General features: G+C 47.8%; 1 protein-coding gene across 14 annotated transcripts in view; it reads right to left on the reverse strand.

Annotated features, from left to right (window-relative positions):
* LOC105467393 (protein phosphatase 2 regulatory subunit B'gamma) overlaps window positions 1-19,934 on the reverse strand; it is a 167,418-nt gene that overhangs the window by 4,385 nt on the left and 143,099 nt on the right. For 8 of the 14 annotated variants that reach the window (XM_071099582.1, XM_071099570.1, XM_071099571.1 and 5 more), the window contains 4 exons: window positions 16,049-16,176; window positions 12,921-13,022; window positions 10,828-10,900; window positions 5,445-5,561 (listed from right to left, as the gene is read on the reverse strand). In XM_071099582.1, coding sequence (XP_070955683.1) covers window positions 5,445-5,561; window positions 10,828-10,900; window positions 12,921-13,022; window positions 16,049-16,176 — 420 coding nt within the window. The other 6 variants (XM_071099573.1, XM_071099574.1, XM_071099581.1 and 3 more) reach the window with 3 other exon arrangements.

Raw genomic sequence — 19,934 nt, forward strand, 5'->3', positions numbered from 1 at the left:
GAAGGTCACAGTCCCCTCACCCATCACGGTACTTGTGAGAGCGTGTTAGTGTGTGAGGATGCAGAGCATGTCTACCTTCAACCCATGAGAAACTCAGAGTTGAAATCCTACCCTGAATTTTATGCCCATTCTATGTTGATCTCTAAAACAAAGTAAAGCAAAACAAAACCAAGATTTTTATATACTTAAAATATGTAATTACAGCTGCAATAGGCACTCCAAAGAGAAGAAACATTTTCCTAGAAAAAGGCAACAGTAAAAAGCTTGGAGCTGCAACCAGTGAATGCAAACTGAGAACACACACATGACCCCAGAGCTTCTGAAAGGACAGAAAACCGGTGGACATATCTGGGCCTTTCTGCTTAGACATTTTAAATTGAACTGATGTGCAAAGCAGAGAATAATTTTACTATCCACAAGGCAAAAAAATGAGGACAGGAGGCAGGGAGAAGACAGCACGCAGACGGTGGGCGAGGAAGGGCCGGCGGAGGGGATGTGCAGGTGAACATGCTGGCAAGGGCGGAGCGGACCGCGGGAGACACAGGTCAGTGAGAGGCGGCCTCTCTTCTGCAGCCCACGGGCAGACCCGGAAGGCTCAGTGTAAACCCTAAGTGCTGAAAGAACACCAGGGGTTGGGCATACATGGCTATGCAAGTTTTCTTCCTCTTTAAAGGTGTACATTCAAACTTTACTACTTAATTTGGGATAGAAATAATCAACATTTCTTAAGGGACCAAATTTCTTAAAAAAATTTTTTTTAAAAATTAGAGACAGGGTCTTTGTCACCCAGGCTGGAATGCAGTGGCGTGATTACAGCTCACTGTTGCCTTGAACTCCTGGGCTTAAGGGATCCTCCTGCCTCAGTCTCCTGAGTAGCTAGGACTACAGGCATACACCACATGGTTGGCTAATTTTTTTTTTTTCCTAGAGATGAGGTCTTGCTGTGTTGCCCAGGCTGGTCTCAAACTCCTGGCCTCCTGGGTTCAAGTGATTCTCCTGCCTCAGCCTCCCAAATAGCTGGGATTACAGGCGCCCACCACCACGTCCGGTTAATTTTTTGTTATTTAGTAGAAGCGGGGTTTCACCATGTTGGTCAGGCTGGTCTCGAACTCCTGACCTCAGGTGATCCGCCCACCTCAGCCTCCCAAAGTGCTGGGATTACAGGCGTGTGCCATTGTGCTCGGCCTCCCAGTCGCCAAATTTCTTTCTTTGTTTTGACCATCACAAGCTGGAATGACATGGACAAAAGGGAAAATACTTCATGTACATGTTAACTCGTCAGTTCTTTTCCTGGAGAACAGGCCTTCCATGTGCTCTATGCGCTGAATAATGAGTACCTGCACTGACCACCTTCCGTCTCTCTACACCTTCCTTACTTGCATGGTTGGTGATGCTTTTCTCCCGACCAACTGTTAAAAATGAGAATTGCAAACATTTTAAATGTCTGTGATATAAATGCCATTCACATGATATGTGCTAGTTTTCTTTGAATGTTCCGACTAGGGTTATACTAGTTTCTTGAAGGAAACGTAAATAAAGGATAGGTAAATACATGGTTGATTTCTCCACAAAAATCCAGCCTACTCCATCCATCAGCATCAGAGCCTGCTTCCCTCTCTCCAGCTATTCCTTCAACCACCGCTCACACCTGTCCCAAGCCAACCCTCACGTCATCTCAGAGAAATGTGAAATGATTTTGGAAAAATAAAGTTAGCTGAAAATAAAATTAAAAGGGCATTGAATATCTTCAAATGACTATATATAAAAACCAAAAAATCTTAATTTTTAGCTATAATTTCTTATGTCAATTTGGTCAACAAATTGTGCACATACATTTTTCCTGCATCCTGGTACCTTTTTTGAAAAAAAAAAAAAGTTTTGAGAGTCTGAGTCTGGCTCTGTCACCCAGGCTGGAGGGCAGTGGTGCGATCATAGCTCACTGCAGCCTTGAACTGGTACCTTCTTTTTGCTTTAACAATAGTGCTTTTCAGAATTTTAGGAAAACCACTCCAAACATTTTTCAACTTAAGAAAAGTTTATTGGCTGGGTGTGGTGGGCTCACGCCTGTAATCCCAGCACTTTGGGAGGCCGAGGCAGGCAGATCACTTGAGACCAGGAGTTTGAGACCAGCCTAGCCAACATGGTAAAACTGTCTCTGCTAAAAATACAAAAATCAGCTGAATGTGGTGGTGCCGGTAGTCACCGCTACTTGGGAGGCTGAGGTGGGCAGATTGCTTGAGTCCAGGAGGCCGAGGCTGCAGTGAGCCAAGACTGCCACTGCATTCCAGCCTGGGTGTCAGAGCAAGACCCTGTCTCTCAAAAAAAAAAAAAAAAAAAAAAAAAGAAAAAAAAAAAAAGTAGTAGAATTTATCATTTCAAATATTATACCTAGACACTGCACTCCATAAATACCTTCATCTGGATATGTTGAATTCAACTGATTCAACTGATCCACAGAAATCTACGAGGAGTCAGGCCAGGCACAGGGCCTCACACCTGTAATCTCAGCACTTCAGGAGGCTGAGGTAGGAGGATTGCTTGAGCCCAGGAGGTTGAGGCTGCAGTGTGCTGTGATCGCTGTGATCGTGCCACTGCACTCCAGCCTGGGTGACACAGTGAGAACCTGTCTCCAAAAACAAACAAACAAAAACTATAAGAGGTCTTGGAATTGCATAGTGTTATTAGTCTTCCAACTTCATTCTTTTTCACAGTTGTTTTGGCTATTCTACATCCTTTGCATTTCCGTGTGAATTTTAGAATTAGCTTTCTCAATTTCTTGAGGATAAAAAGCCTGCTGAGATTCTAATGGAGAGTATGTTAATTTGGGGAAAACTGACATCTCAATGATACTGAGTCTTGACTCAGGAACATAATTCAGAGCGATCTAAGGATGAGGTGAGGGAATCACTGTTGTAAGAATGTCAGTCACACAGGCAACCCGGTGACAGAACACAATTGCAAGAACTGTGAAAACAAGGAAGCAGACATGCTACAGAAGTTCTCCAACAACTGTCCTGCCTGTGTGTGTATTTAGAACTAGACAAGCGGATGGCCACAGGACCTGTTCCTTCCTGTCACCGTATAAGGTAACCCTCCCAGGAGGGGACGTGCCCCTTTCCAAGGGCAGCGGACAGACCGAGCAGCTGGAAGTTCCGGGGCCCCGAAAATCACACAGATACTAGGGCTGACTTTCAAACGCAGTTTTACTCAGGACAGAATGCTATTTTGGTCTGCATTCTTGATCAAGTTCTTGATCTACTACAGAGCAGGACCTAAATTGCAAATATGTACATACCTTTCAGGTACATTACATTTTGGACATAGTTTATTCTTTGTCTAGCTTTAATTCTAACCTAAGTCAAAGGCTACACCAAAAAGAAAAATTCCCCAACCCTAAGCTATTTAATGTGTAAGAATCGTTTTTTTGTTTTCTTTTGTTTTTTTTTTTAAAACGGAGTTTTGCTTTTGTTGTCCAGGCTGGAGTGCAATGGCGCGATCTTGGCTCATTGCAACCTCCACCTCCCAGGTTCAAGCGATTCTCCTGCCTCAGCCTCCCAAGTAGTTGGGATTACAGGCACCTGCCACCACGCCTGGCTAATTTTTGTATTTTTTAGTAGAGACAGGGTTTCACCATCTTGGCCAGGCTTGTTTTGAACTCCTGAGCACAGGTGATCCGTCTGCCTTGGCCTCCCAAAGTGCTGGGATTACAGGCATGAGCCAGCACACCCGGCCAAGAACTGGCTTTTAAACTGTGCATAGCCTCGTGTCTTAACACTAACTGTGATTTCCTTCTGTGTGCAGTAACAAGATCAGCTTACAAGTCTTTAGCAAATTTGAAGCCACAAAATCAAAATGGCAAAAAGGCGACCTTAAATCCCTGAGTTAAAAAAAATATCAAGAAGGGAGAACATTAACACTCCCACAAAGAGAGAAATATACACAGATTTTCATATTTGTGATGAAATCTATTCATTGCTAAGAACATTCATTGTGAGGAAAGTATGGAATCCAACTGAATTAGATAGAATATTAGTTACCGATGTTCGGAGTGTTCAGTGGGCTTTTCCACTGTATTTCTAGTACTTTCAGGCTTTGATGAGCTAAAAGCAGCATTCAGTCATCTATTTTGCTCTTAACCTGAGCTGAGGAATTAGAGGGGCAGAAGAGACCAATGACCGTGGCTACCGTGGGAGCTTGGCACCATGAGCCCCTTCCTGTGCAACTCCGAGAAAGCAGCTGGGACCAGTGCAGCCCCACTGGGATATGGCGCCAGCCATGTGCTAATTCCCCATCTTCTAGGAGTCACATTCAAAATGTAAAAAAAAAAATGGGGGGCATTCATTTAAATAATATATTTTATTTAATCTAGTAAAGGAATAAAAGAATGGCCACTCCACAGGCAGGGTGCCTACTTCCACTTTTCACCTCGGAATTTTACAACAGGATGTCTTCAGGAATTATTTCCCTGGTCAAAAAGAGGTTCAAGTTTCTCAGGGAGAAAGGCCAATGTCTCCAGACCACTTGGGACTCCTTTTTTAGTTTACAGGCATTTGAAACAGGGAGGGATGCTCAGGGAAACACTGCAGTTGAAAGGCTCCTTGAACTCAAGCAGGAACTGAGTAAGTTGTCCTAAGTGTCTACAGGCCCAGTTGAGGAATAAGAGTGGTAGGAGGCTCTCTTTGAATCGGGGTGATCTACATGTTTATTCCACAACAAAGGAAAGAAAACCACTCGAGCAGGGCTGTTACCTGAGCTGGCCTGTGACATAAGCACTGAAAGACAGTGCCCGGGAGGGGGTGAGGGGGGCGAGGGGGGCGAAGGGGGCAAGGGGGAGGGGGGCGAGAGGATCGAGGGGGATGAGGGGGGTGGGGGGGAAGGGGGCAGGAGCAAGGGTGGTAAGGAGGCAAGGGGGTGAGGGGGACGAGGGGGGGTGAGGGGGCAAGGCAGCAAGGGTGGTGAGGGGGCAAGGGGGGAGGGGGCAAGGGGCATGAGGAGGGCGAGGGGGGTGAGGGGGGCGAGGGGCATGAGGTGTCCTGGGGAAGGGGTTGTTAGCACCTGCTGTGAAGAGCTAAAAGGGAGCATCTCTGGGCCAAAGCAGAAGCCAGAGGGCTGTGAAGGAAAAAGCGAGGGGTGGACATGGCTGTGAAGCTTTCGATTTTGCTGGAGTTAACATTTAAAGAATAGTTAAGAGTTGGGATTACTACTACTGTTAGTAAATGGAGATACAAATCTTAGGCACATACTTAATCCTTAAAAACTGTTTCTAGTAATTTGATCACTAAGATCTATAGATACAGTATTTCCTATAAGGCTAGCAAAATTTAATTTTTAATTTCAGCTTAAACAGAAGGCACTGATGCAAATCACATCGCCTACCAAAAGTATGTGCATTTCTTAAGCAATTATCTGTCATGGGTGCCCAGCTGAGCTCAGTGCACTTTTACCTGATGAGCCTCGTCCTTCACTGTCTTTCTCAGCATCTGCACATCTTCAAATAAAGGCCCATCTGTCTCCATTGCAACCGGAATGCTCACGGTGCTGGCTTGACTATACACTGTGTACTGCAATGCAAAGTGTGGAGTCACTCTGTTAGGTGCCCAGGCTCTGAACTCCAAGCTTCTCATCCTGGCCAGGGACGCATCTCCCCTGCCACCCCCCCAGGGCCCTCTCCCGCACGAAGCTCATTCAGTGGGACACTCGCCTACACTTGCAACATGACGCGCCTTGCTGACTTCTGAAACCAGAAAGCACTCAGTGGAGACAGCAAAGCAGCTGGTCCCCTCCTGGCCCCTCTGCACCTGATGGACAGTGACCCATACCCTGGCCCACACCCCACAGCCTCTGCAGTTCTGACCACGTGAGCAGCCAAGCGCGAGGGCGCGCCCTGGGCTCGGTGGCGGGAGCTGTCTCACCGCTGGAACCCTCACCTCTGGCCGCCCATTCTTTGCCAGCGACCTCCAACCTCATGATTCTCTTCCCTTTCCTCTCACGATCATGTCCTCTCATCAAGGCAGCTGGCATGGTTCTCTCTCCCCTTTATCCCATTTTCCCGGCTTGCTTATGAAACCCTCTCATCACATCCTGGGTGACTTGCTCTCCACCAAAACAAACACAGCCTGGGTGAGCCTGATGTTCCCTCTCCATTCACTACGGGTGGCCCTGGGACTTCTTCACTCTCCCTGTGCTCTGGATGGAAATGCAGATGGCTCAGCCTGCAGTCACTGGGCCCGGCTGACTCCGCTTCCATGAGTGTAGTGCAGGGGTAAGGTCACCCTGGAGGGTGGCTGTGAAGTTTCCATGAGACAGGGTGTGCGGGACAGCATGACTGTGACGAGCGTCTGCTCGCTTTGAGGGCACAGGCGAAGGAAGCGGCACCTGTGTCTGCTGTGAGCGGGGCGCCTGTTTGTCCTGCATGGTCGTGTGTGTGCTGCCACCCTCACCTGGCTGATGGGGGAACTGGGACATGGAGGGGCTGGTAGCTTGCTCAGGGCCTCTGAGCTCAGGAGAGGGGAGCGGGGGTTCCTGCCCAGGCTGCTCTCATCCACACCCCTCCATTCTCTGCCCAGAGAGTCCCACAGCTTCGGCCTCTTTCAGGCTGCACCCCCGTCACAGCAGCGCCCTCCTGCCGACCTGCTTCACCCTTGCCCCTCACACCCCGCCAGCCCAGAGCAGCTCTGTTCTCAGCCACTGTCCGGTGTCGGCCCTCACCTCTGATGGAGCCTCCTCTGGCATGAGGCCTATGGGTGCCCTCTGGCTGCTAAGCCCTTCCCGGCCTTGCCTCACTGGACCTCTCTGAGGAATGAAGACTGTGAACGCCATTATTCAGCCCTGAACCTGCACCCTCTTAGTCTCTGTGACCCCAGCCTCTCCTCCAGGCATCTTGGGCTCCTTCCTCTGTGGGCCACCTTCAGCCTTTTCCCAACCCCCTGCCCCTCCTCATTCACCCCGGCTTCCATGCCTCCAGGCCCAGGCCCTGCTGCTCAACTCTGGACCCACCTGGCTTCCCCTTCCTCCCAAAACAGCCGGGGCGCACACCTTCGGCTGGGTTCCTTCCTCGAATGCCAGTCGGACCAGGTCCTCAGCGCCCTGTGCCTTCACTCCCACAGCTCTGCCCAGCACCACGATCTCCACACATCTCCACACGCGTCCCCTACCCCAGCGGCCCCAGCACTCCGTCCATGCTGCGCCAGAAGAGCTTGCAAAAATGCAAGTCGGGCTGGGCCATGTTGCCCTTATGGCTCTTTAATATCTGCTCACATTTTGAGGGAATTCTGCTCCCTCTCCACCCTCACCTCTCAGCACATCACACCAGCCCTCCCCATAACTGACACCCCACCAGGGCCAACACTTGCCACCCACCATATCCCTGCTTTTCTCTACCTCTGCCGCGGGCACCTTCCCTCAAGTCTGACTGGGTGACCCCCTCAGTCAAACCAAGAGGCCAGGCCCCTGTACTGTGTGTGTCTTTCTTTAGAGATGGGAACGAATAAGCCGGTCCTGCCATCTCCAGCACACTCCCCCCGGTGTCTTCTTAATACAATCTCATCATCTGAGCTGAATTCACCTGCCTCTCCTAATGGACTGTAAGCTCCCTGAGGCTGGGGGCTATGTCTTGTTCTCATCTTTGTGTCCTTAGAACCACAATTCAGGACACAGCACCTTGTCCTCGAGGGGGCTCAGTCAAGTGGGGAGATACAGAAACCTAAGTGGCTGCAAGACTCCTGAGACTTGCGGGGACTGTTTCACACCAGCACTTCTAGAGCTTCTGACTACTCCAGGCGACAAGCAGTGCTTTCCACGGGACCCACCAACAGCCCTTGCTTGGAGTTTGGTTCACTTGGAGTTTGTCCTTGGGGCAAAGGACAGTGTCCCCACACGAGAATGCCACCAGATGTTCACAGCAAAATAAACCTTACATAGCGGGCACCGGCAGGAGAGGGTTCCGACTAGGAATAAAAATCTTCACTGAAGGCCGGGTGTGGTGGCTCACACCTGTAATCCCAGCACCTTGGGAGGCCGAGGTGGGTAGATCACAAGGTCAGGAGTTCGAGACCAGCCTGGCCAACATAGTGAAACCCTGTCTCTACTAAAAATACAAAAATTAGCCAGGCGTGGTGGCGGGCACCTGTAGTCCCAGCATACTCGGGAGGCTGAGGCAGGAGAATTGCTTGAACCCAGGAGGTGGAGGTTGTGGTGAGCTGAGATCACACCACTGCACTCCAGCCTGGGCGACAGAGCAAGACTCCGCCTCAAACAAAACAAAAGAAAAACCTTCACTGAGGTGCGTTCCTCACATGAGCTCCTCTCTCAAAGCAAAGGCAGGCATCCATCCCAACCCTGCCCCAGGCTGCTCACGGCAGTTTTGGTCGTTGCAAACACTGAGCCACAGCTACTCTGAGTTCACAGAAGTACCTGACTTCATTTCATACGGTTCCCACAAAAGCTGGGGTAAGTGAGTAGTAAAATGTTATACGGCCCCTTTTGATGGATTAGGAGAAACACATTTATGTTAGACACTGCCAATATTTCATGATTTTAGAAAATTAAATCATGTGTGACATTAAAAACCCCAACAAAGCTGCCACAACTGCTCAAACAAGATGCAGTCTTGAGGGCACCACAGCCTTCCCGGGTCCCCAACGCCTGCTGGGTACGTGCTGTCACGCGTTTGAGTGGATGAAGGCTCAGTCTGCAAGGACGGGGGGCATGGGGGAACACACAGGGAGTCCCTGGGAACCCACCTTAAAAACAAAGCCCGCAAGCCCATTCTCCACAGGCAGATCTGAGATGGAAAACCAAACTCTGAAAACCTGTTTTCACTACAGAAATAAATGGACTGTATTATCCACAAAATTGGTGACTTTTTGTTGCTGTTATAATGCGAAGCAGTGATGAGAATTTAGAGATTTTCTCCTGAGAATGAGAAGCAAGTACGAGGCCAGAGTTTCCAGCTCTGAGGTATTGACCCATGAAGTATTTTCTGTTTTGGAGACCATGTGCCATGCAACTAGAGCATGTGGATGAGACTCATGGGGACCGTGTCACAGATGGTGTCAGCACAGAGATGAGGACAAGGCAAGGCTAAGCTCCCAGCATCACAGTTCAGCAAAGCTCCTAGGCAAAACCACGGCATGCCTGCCATCACCACAGATGTTTGTAAAGACAGCAACCAAAAAGCATACATAAAGTTACTTGAGAACATTCAGGAAAAGTTGAGAAAAAGAAAAAAGAGAGCAATACGTATTTCGGAAGAAACACTGGTTATGTACAGTATGTACAGGAGTGAAACTGGGCCATGTTTGTCAATACAAACAACCAGCTCTTGATTTGTAATGTAACGATTTTGTGCAATTTTTTCAATAAGCTATTTCTATATTCTAGGTACATAAAATCAGACCTTCTGATTCGCGTGTGTTTGTGTGTGTGTGTGTGTGTGTGTGTATTCATTTCTCACATGTTTTTGAGGCTATTGATTTCAACTGCATGTGTGCTGAGGTCCTTGACAATCCTGAGGACTGTCAGCACCTACTTTGTCTGTGGCTCTTCAGAACAAAGCAAGACAGGCACCGTAGCGTCAGGCAGGGCTGGGCCTTATAAACTTGCCCAGGTTTATAGTGTTACCATGTTTTAAACAAGTTTCAGTATTTTAAGCACACTTTCAACATAAATTCAATTCATTAAAGTAGATACCTATAACTATGTACCTCAATTAAGGACTACACAGTTTTAGACAGTAATCTTAAAACAGCATTTGTATGTCAGTATGAATAAATACTGCTAGAAAAATGTTGGCTACCTGTTTTAGGTGGACTCAAGGGCTCACTATTAGAAATGTCATTCAGTTTTCCTGATCTGAGTTTCTTGATTGTAGTTTTCTCAGAGTATACAAACCAATATGTTGTTATATAGGTAAATATATACTTTTAACTTTATATTCATGTATAACTTTTTATTAAATGTCAGAGAAATTTAAAAACCAACTTAGATAACTGCGCACATCTCTCGCTAAAAGAAACACATTGTCCGGTAAAATCTTTTCTGGAGAGTTGAAGGAAAGCTTGAGAATTCTTAGAGTGGCAAAGATTCAGACAAAAGATTTTCTGAAAAAGATTTTCTTTTTAAGAGGCACTGTTATAATTAGGCACACAGAACATGAAGAAACAACTGTCATAATGCTCTAAGCATTTAGACCAGTGTACATCAAACCCAAAGACCATGACACCAGGAAGCCCTCCCGGACCCCGGCAGCCCCGGCAGCCCCGGGACGTCCGGCCGTCGGCGCGGACTCACCAGAGCACACTGGCACCCGCTGCTGGGGAGGGAAGGAGGGTTAGCTGCTAACGTGGCAGAATACAGCTAATTTTTAATGATAAAAGCCTGGGCTTACAGAAACCTCATACAAAGAAGAAGACATCAAAACGTCATACTTACTCTATTTCCAATCTAATTTCCTTTCTTTTAGAAATAATTTCATATGAAAAAGAAAGGGAAGTGCTGTTTGAGCGACAGCATCTATGACATTTGAGAGAGGAAGCATAGTCTTGGACTGTATTCGAGTTTTCTTTTTACCACAGTATATTAATCAGATTCAGATCTTATTTAAAAAGCAGAGAAAAAAAGTCAATTCTGTGGTAAAAACGATATGGGGCAAAATAAGTACTTGTACAAGAGGAGGGTTACAAAGTTTAAAAGTACTTTTTATTGCAGACATTTTCATATACAACGTTAGTGAAATCACGTCCCCCCGCCATGGTGAAGACATATATTCCTATCTTATAAAAACATTCAAGTAACCCTGGGCGTTTTCATGTTACTCTTTTTTAGTACCTGGGGATTGGCTTTGGCTAGATTTTCTATTTTAACCCATGCTTCTTCCCGTTCTTTCATTTTTAGCTTCTCTCTGAAAAACAGTAAAATGTCATCTGTGTTAGAGATGAATCAGACACAAGAACACGCTGAAGGGGCGAAGGCACAGGCACGTTGGGCACAGCCAGCGGCTCCTCCCGCAGCCCCTCCGCTCCATCTCCCCACACTGCACAGTGCTCAGCACAGCATGAAGAATGAACCGAGATTTAAACATGAGAAAATATCAGAACATTTAACATGACCAAGAATTGGAATTCTTAAAAGAAATCTAATCTAAGCAAGTCTTATGTCTCCATCCTTGCCCTTCCCCTGGTCGGTTGTTTCTTCATGGGACCTACATACTTCGATGAGAAGCTCATATATCCACTGAAGAAACGAGACTGCAGGACAGTGTAAAGCGACCAGTGTCAAAGGAGCCAGTATTCCCATTCCTACAATATTAAAAAGGAAACGTCTTAAGAGCCAGGAGACCTGGGTTGTTGACTGACTCCACTGCGATAGGCACGTGACTTTCAGTCAATCACTTAACTTGGATCCAAGTCTTTTTTTTTTTTTTTCTGTGTGCGACAGGGCCTCACTCTGTCGCCCAGACTGGAGTGCAGTAGCGCGATCTCGGCTCACTACACCCTCCACCTCCCAGGCTCAAGTGATTCTCCTGCCTCAGCCTCCTGAGTAGCTGGGATTACAGGCACATGCCACGACCACCCGGCTATTTTTCGTAGTTTTAGTAGAGGCGGGGTTTCACCATGTTGGCCAGGCTGGTCTCGAACTCCTGACCTCAAATGATCCACCTGCCATGACCTCCCAAAGTGCTGGGATTACAGGTGTGAGCCACTGCGCCCGGCCAGGATCCAAGCTTTTTAACCCAGAAAATGTACTACACAACCTTTAAGGTCCTGTTGGGAAAGCTGTGGGATTCCCTGAGAGGAGGATCCGCCGTCAGAAGGCCCTGCTGCTTGTGTGCTTCCCACCTGCACACCGCTCTGAGTTGTGTGCTTCCCACCTGCACACCGCTCTGAGTTGTGTGCTTCCCACCTGCACACCGCTCTGAGCGCTGAGATGAGAACGGACCACGCAGCTGGCAGCTCTAGAGGAGTGGCTGGCCTGTCTCCCTGGCCCTTTCCTGACGGATCCGTCGTCTCTCACGCTCTATGGTTCACTTAGGTGTAGTCTGCATTTTTCCCCCCACACTACCCAGAATATAAACCCCAAAAGGGCAAGGATTTTTGTGGGTTTTATTCATTGCTATATTGCCAGAATCTAAAACAGGGCCTGGTGTACAGGTAAATATTCACGTATTTGTCTAAGGAATGACTAAATGGCAGTTGTTTCATATATATATACACATATACATACGCACATATATACACAGCGTATTTTGAATTACATTCGTGCAAAGCTTATCTACCTTAGCCAGTTAAGTGACAAGCAAAAAATAAAATCTGCCAATAGTCCATACTCAACTTGGAAGAAGACCTCCAACAACTATTTAATCACATTATGACTTGCACAGCCTAGGGACGAAGTACTTTGCCACTTAGATCATCCCTGGATACATGTGGGCTCAAAGACATGAGGGCAGGACCCTGATTTTGCAAAGCACAGACTAGATTCCAGAGAACGCCCACATTACTGAGTTAATTAAATCAGAATAAAGCTACATTGAAATGAAGATTCCTGCTCTCTTGTATAACCCTCACAGGATATAATTCAAATCCCTGCCTTATAAACATGAAAATGGACTACACATTATAGCCTTTAAGCCCAATATAGCCAAGAAAAGAAAAAATTCTGAATGTTAGATTCTTGCCTACATAAGCACTTATTGCAAAGATGATTAATCTGGCAATACAAGGGGGGAGAACTGCTAACTTTAGACACCGTTCTTTCAAAATACATGATCATAACACAGTTTTAATTTGCTCTCCAAGTATGAGAGGCCTGGTTTTGCTTTCGAGTGAAGAATAACGTTTTAGGACAAAACAGTGGAAGAGGTTTACTTAGGATTAAGAAAAAAATCCTGGAAACAGTAATTTGTGAAAGGAACAACTCACTTTAGTTTCTCTGCTTTGAACTGTTGTGTACAGTCATCGAATAGCTTTTGGTTCATCTCCATGAAGAGCTTCAGGGCGTTGTATATCAAGCCATGTATTGTCCTGTAAAGAAAACCGCACGGTGAGCCTGGGAGCACGTGTTCCTGCTGAGCCCTCGCCTCTCCACACTCAGGCTGCTCCATATTCCAACAGTCCCACATTGCACAGGTTTCCCAAGCTCTAAAAGGCAAGGCCTGCTCATTCCCAGTTATTCATTTTCTGACAGTCAGCCACGCATCCGGAGACTTTCTTCAGCGTGGCTCTCACACAGCCACGGAGGCCACTCCACTTACTGTCTCCGGCTGACAGTGGCCAAAACCCACCTTGCTCAGAAACTGAACTAAAAACATTAAAACCTGAACAAACATGATTAAGACAAAATTATAAAGACGACAATAATGGCAATACTTTATTTCCTATAAATGTCAGTTTCTTTTCAGCTTATTCCCTGAGGACAGAAAAATTAATTTTAATAATGCCAACACAGAGCTTTGAAAGAGAAAATAAAATCAGCATAAAACAGCTTAATCAATGCTTAGTTCTCAGGCTCTGACACACATGGAGAAGGAAAGAGGCCAAACTGTCCCAACTGAGCCTCTAGGTGACTCTAGTCCTAGCTGCCATCGGACTGCAGCCACATAAGAGCCCCGATCCCCCAGCAGACACCAGCGAAAGCCTGCACAGCAGAGCCTGCTCGGCCCATAGGATTGTGAGCAACAATTGCCAGTAGCTAAAAAACAAATACCAAAAAACCTAACCCTCAAATCATAATTACTTCTTAATCCACTTTTTAATAAAACCCAAATCATACTTAGAAAACACTTAAAAGAACATTTTTTCTTTGCAATGGGCAGGGATTGAGTCAGTTATGGATTGTGCTGACTTTCATACCACACTAAACCACACACAAGAAACACGGCGACGCTCCAGGGGCTTCTGTTGCCATTGTTGCGCTCAATTAAAAAAAAAAAAAATCAATGCAAGCCAGGCGTGGTGGCTCACGCCTGTGGTCCCAGCACGGTGGGAGGCTGAGGCTGGTGGATCACTTGAGGTCAGGAGCTCAAGACCGGCCTGGCCAACACGGTGAAACCCCGTCTCTACTACAAATGCAAAAATTAGCCAGGAGTGGTGGCTCGTGTCTGTAGTCCCAGCTACTTGGGAGGCTGAGGCAGGAGAATCACTTGAACCTGGGAGGCAAAGGCTACAGTGAGCTGAGATCGTGCCATTGCACTCCAGCCTGGGCAGCGATGGAGCAAGACTCCATCTCAAAAATAAATAAATAAACAAATTAATGCTACAAAGAACAGGCTGTTGAGGGTGGATGTGCTGCACTAAAAACTACAGCCACCACGCTATGGCCACCAGGGTCTTGGCTGCTGCTTCCACTGCTGTCAGCACGGCTGCTGGCCCTACAGACACTAAGCGACAGCAAATGCTTCCTCGGTGCCTATCATAAGCCAGGTACTTTATGCATTTTAACTGTATCGTAATCCTCCAACCAAGTGAAGATTGTTGCAAGGCAAAGCACTTTACTTTCTCAGTTTTTCCGGCTGAGAAAGATCTGGTGAGAGCTAACTTCCCTGGGTAGCTGGTCAGGAGGAAGGCAGGAATGTGAACCAAAGTCATCCTCACTCTGATCTGCCTGCCCTTCTTTGTTCAATTCCTGGGCGGCAACCCTCAGAGGACTTGATGCAAGTGGACTGGCTGGACCCTTGCTTGGGGGTCTGGCTCAGAGATCCAGGGCTAACACCTGTCTGGCTGCTGCCCTGCAGAATTCTGGGAAGGAGGCAGTGCCACCGGCAGCCCCGAGCGGACAAGGAGAGAGGGTGCATGGGAGAGGGCTAGTCCGCCGGCAGTAGGGTGACTGTGCAGCACAGCAGGAGGGCTGCCCCAACAGACACTGGGAGTCAGGAGATCGCACTGGGCCAGAGTGCTGCTCACCAGTTTTGTGACCGCAGACTGGGCTGCGGATGCCCTCCAAGTCTCCCCTTCCTCACCCGTAAACTAAGGGAGGAGGGCTGCTCTTCTTTAAGTTCTGAGTTATAATTACAATGTACATTGGAAAGAGATGAAAGAAGGTGGGGAAAGAAAAACTCAGATACTCATATTTCTTTAAATAACAGGAGTATTAGATGATACCATATTAATAAATAAGATGGCCTGGGTGCAGTGGCTCACGTCGTCCCAGCACTTTGGGAGGCTGAGGTGGGTGGATCACTTGAGCCCAGGAGTTCGAGACCAGCCTGGGTAACATGGCAAAACCCCATCTCTACAAAAAATACAAAAATTAGCCAGGGGTGGCGGTGGGTGCCTGTAGTCCCAGCTACTCGGGACCCTGAGGCAGGAGGTTTGCTTGAGCCCAGGAGGTTCAGGCTGAAGTGAGCCATGATTGTCACACTACACTCCAGCTGGGGGGACAGAGCAAGACCCTGTCTAAAAATAAATAAAATACAAAATTTAAAAAAGAAAAATAAATAAATAACGTGGCACCCATATCAACAGTTTCCTTTTAAAGTCTCAGAAGACTATTGCTCAGTAAATACATTTATTCATCCTCTTTAAGTCAAAAGATGAAGGAGCGGAGGAGGAGGAAATGCTTTTTGCTCCTGGGGCAATGCGGCTGTGTTCAGGTCATCTGGCTTCCCTCTTTTTCTCTAGGGAGTGGCCACTGTGGGGTGGCTCCTGGCTCTCAGACAGGGGCTCCTCCAGGGTGCATGTCCGCAGAGCTCAAGAGACACCCCGAGAATTCGGCGGCCACTGTGCCCCTGCGGGGGCTGAGCTCCATCAGCTCCGCGGAGACCTTCAGCTTCTCTGCAGGGTGCTCAGGAAGAAGCCTAGAAGCTGCTGTTACTGGGAGGTGGCTGCAAACCAATGTGCCTCTATACTGGCTAGGAACGAAGGTGAGGTGGTAAAATCAAAGGCCACAGAAACAACCCACACTGCTACTTAATTTATAAGTCCACAAAGCAATTGACATTCTTGTTTCTTAACTGATATTTAAAATTCTGATATTTATTCTAACTGAAATAGCAGTAAAACGTGCCACATTTTAAAATGACTGAAAAAGATGGCAGCCAGTTCTTTCTTACTTGTTCCAATGGGTCTTTGAGTTGCGGTACAAGGAAGGAAACATGATGGGCAGAATCTTCGCTGCGTTGTCACTGATTAAACTCATGATGTATTCATTATTCCAGTAATAGAGAGCTCGCTCTGCCACCTGAAAGACACAAGTGGATGGCTTGCTGGAGGTTGTGCCTGAGACATCGGGCAGCTGTCCTTGCTATTAAACCCATGAGTCGGGTAATGAACTACCTTGGACCAGAAAATTTTGATTATTTCTATAAATTCAAAATATTCTAGACTGTGACCTGTAACCCTGAAGAGCCTTCAACAAAGAGGCAGATAATTTCTGTACATCAAGCAATCAAGAACATTGTCACATATTTCTCCACTTATTCAGTAAACATTTATGCTAGACGCTGGTTAGATGCTGAGGAGACAACTCGAAGTAGGCTGCTCCACCTATCCGTCTGCCTCCCCCATCTGTCAGGTCGAGGGGGTGCGCTGTGTTCTGCTGAGCGTTCGGCACTGAACAAAGCAAGGCAGAAATCCTTGCCTCCATAGAGCTTACATTCTAGAGGGGAGGAGACAGCTGATGGATGATTATTAATTTACTAGAAACGATAAGTCACACACAAAGGGCAGCAGGGCAGGGGGACAGAGAGTGGCAGTGTGTGTGGGGTGGGGTGGCTTCAATGGGGAGGAGGGGACACCTGAGCAAGGACCAGAGGGAGGAGAGGTCCTGAGTTGTCAGCACGGGGCTGGCTGAGGACCACTGCAGAGGCCAGTGGGGGCATGAACGAGAGGAGGGCAGGGGAACAGGGCCTGAGTGCACTTGCCCTTACTCATGGGAAGCCACTGGAGGGTGGTTCCCCCATTTTTCTTTTCTTTTTTTTTTTGAGATGGATTTTTGCTCTTGTCGCCCAGGCTGGAGTGCAATGGCATGATCTCGGCTCACTGCAACCTCTGCCTCCCGGGTTCAAGCGATTCTCCTGCCTCAGCCTCCCGAGTGGCTAGGATTACAGGTGCCCGCCACCATGCCCGGCTAATTTTTTTGTATTTTTAGTGGAGACGGGGTTTTGCCATGTTGGTCAGGTTGGTCTCGAACTCCTGAGCTCAGGTGATCCACCTGCCTCAGCCTTCCAAAGTGCTGGGATTACAGGCACGAGCTACCACACCTGGCCCATCCATTTCTGTTTTTTAATTTTTTTTTTTTTTTTTTTTTGAGATGGAGTTTCATTCTGTCGCCCAGACTGGAGTGCAGTGGGGCCATCTCGACTCACTGCAACCTCTGCCTCCTGGGTTCAAGCGATTCTCCTACCTTAGCCTCCTAAGTAGCTGGGACTACAGGCACGTGCCATCACACCCGGCTAATTTTTGTATTTTTAGTAGAGACATAGTTTCACCATGTTGGCCAGGCTGGTCTCGAACTTCTGACCTCAGGTGATCCACCTGCCTTAGCCTCCCAAAGTGCTGGGACCACAAGCATGAGCCACTGCACTCGGCCCCCCATTTTTATTACTAAAACTTTCAAAAACAGACAAAGCTGCAAGACTAATATAATGAGTGCCCCCCACCTCCCTCCACCCAGATTCAACAACTGTTCATATCCTGCCCTATTTGCGTTTTCTCTCCATAGTCAACCAGCACGCATGTGCATGTTCCACAGAACTATCTGGGAGTTCGCGGCAGTCACCAGGACACTTGGCCTGTCCCCACCACAGCATGTGTGCCTCTGGGAAGAGGAGCTTCTCCCATCTTACTACTATCACCACCTCCATCTGCACACAACTCACAGTAGCACTTGCAGCCTCTGAGCAGCGTGGGGCTGACGTTTCTCCTGCCAGAAGCCTACAGCTTAGAGATCCTGAGGTTGCGGTGCAGTGTGTATGGGTGGGATGCTGAGAATGGCGGGTGAGCCTGTGCCAGGCTCAGGAATCAGGGCCGATTCCTCAGAGGCAGTGAGCTGGGATGAACTTTGCAGAACAGCAGGGAGGCAGGTAATAGGGGAGGGGAGGGCACGCATGAGAGTGAGGTGTGGATTCAAAACAAGGCACAATCGTAGCACAGCTCCTGGGCTAGTTGTTACTTAAGAGTTCAATACCTTGTACTTTAAAAAGCATCCATCTAGGCCAGGTGCGGTGGCTCATGCCTGTAATCCCAGCACTTTGGGAGGCCGAGGCAGGTGGATCACTAGAGGTCAGGAGTTCAAGGCCAGCCTGGCCAACATGGTGAAACCCCGTCTCCACTAAAAATACAAAAATCAGCCAGGTGTGGTGGCAGGCACCTGTAGTCCCAGTTACTCGGGAGGTTGAGACAAAAGAATCACTTCAACCTGGGAGGCGGAGGTTGCAGTGAGCTGAGATAATGCCATTGCACTCTAGCTTGGGCAACAAGAGCAAAACTTTGTCTCAAAAGAAAACAAACAAAAAATAAAACCATCCATCCATCCATTCATCCACCCACCCACCCACCACCCACCAATATATGTGGGGGTAATGTTTTAAGCCTGATTTAGAAAATAGAAGCTTAAGATGCTTGATGGTTTAAACTTTAACTTTTTCCAGTTTTTAAAAACAGTACTTTTTTTGGGTGGGAAAAAACATCTAAAAGTTAAGAATGAGCCGGTGCGGTAGCTCACGCCTGTAATCTCAGCACTTTGGGAGGCCGAGGTGGGTGGATCACGAGGTTGGGAGTTCAAGATCGGCCTGGCCAGTATTGTGAAACCCCGTCTCTACTAAAAATACAAACATTAGCTGGGTGTGGTGGCGGGCACCTGCAATCCCAGCTACTTGGGAGGCGGAGAATCACTTGAACCTGGGAGGCGGAGCTTGCAGTGAGCCGAGATGGTGCCACTGCACTCCAGCCTGGGCAACAGAGTGAGGCTCCATCTAAAAAAAAAAAAAAAAAAAAAAAATGAGAATGAGTTGGCCTTATGTATATGTGTCTGGAAAAGATTCTGGAATGTACTCTGTGCTGATCAGGTCTTCTAAGAAGCAGAAGCCAAGATGGGTGCAAGCGTGCATGGGGGACACAGATGAGGGCGAGTGGGGGCGCTGGGCCTGCAGCTGAAGGTCCGAGGGGGTCCTGGCACTCAACTCCCTCATCAGAGGCACGGCAGGCCACCCTGGCAGCCTTCATGCTCTGTTCTTGGCAGGGATGTGAAGGCTTCTGTGACATGTGGAGTGGCACCCACGCCCCTGGCAGCTGCATGGCCACCTTGGCTCTGCTTTCCCCACCTGGACTTCCCTTCCTTCTTGCCCTGTCACATGCTTTTATGCAAAACAGCACATTGTGAGTTCGCTCGTCCCTGTCTTCTCTCGGAATTCTGATGTTACCTATGTCGGTAGCTAATTTTGCATCTAGGGAAGGAGTTCAAGTTTTCAGGACACTTCCCACGACTGCCAGTGTCTCCTGTACTTCGACCAGGGCTCTGTGTCGCTGGTCTCTACAGTTTCTAGGAAACCATGCTCCTTTGTGCAAAGTGCTCACACAAGTCTTGAAAAACTATTTTCTCTGTAGGCCAGGATTGATGGAAAACAAACAAACAAAAAAACCCAAAACATCATTTTCCTTTCTTAGTTCCTAATGTGAAAACTCACTGAAATTTATAAAATGAAAATAACCTGAATATTTGTAATGGAAGAGACCACGGCAGTTCCCTCCTTTAACCCGACTCAGCCTGGCCTCACTTTACTACGGCTGCCCATGCTCCAGAGCTTCTCACTCCTCTGTCACTTGCCTTCTTGTCTTAGTTTTGTTGGTTTCAATGACCTCTTTTCAAAACCATCTTGAAAGGCTCAGTTCGGAGGACCCCTCACTCTTGTGGACTTTTTCTAACTGCTTAGACTTGTGCTAAGGTAACTGCTCATGTGCTTCCGAGAGCCTGCTGCACACGCCACCTGGCCTTTCACG

Source organism: Macaca nemestrina, chromosome 7 (genome assembly GCF_043159975.1).
Source record: "Macaca nemestrina isolate mMacNem1 chromosome 7, mMacNem.hap1, whole genome shotgun sequence".
In the NCBI taxonomy this organism is placed as follows: Eukaryota; Metazoa; Chordata; class Mammalia; order Primates; family Cercopithecidae; genus Macaca; species Macaca nemestrina.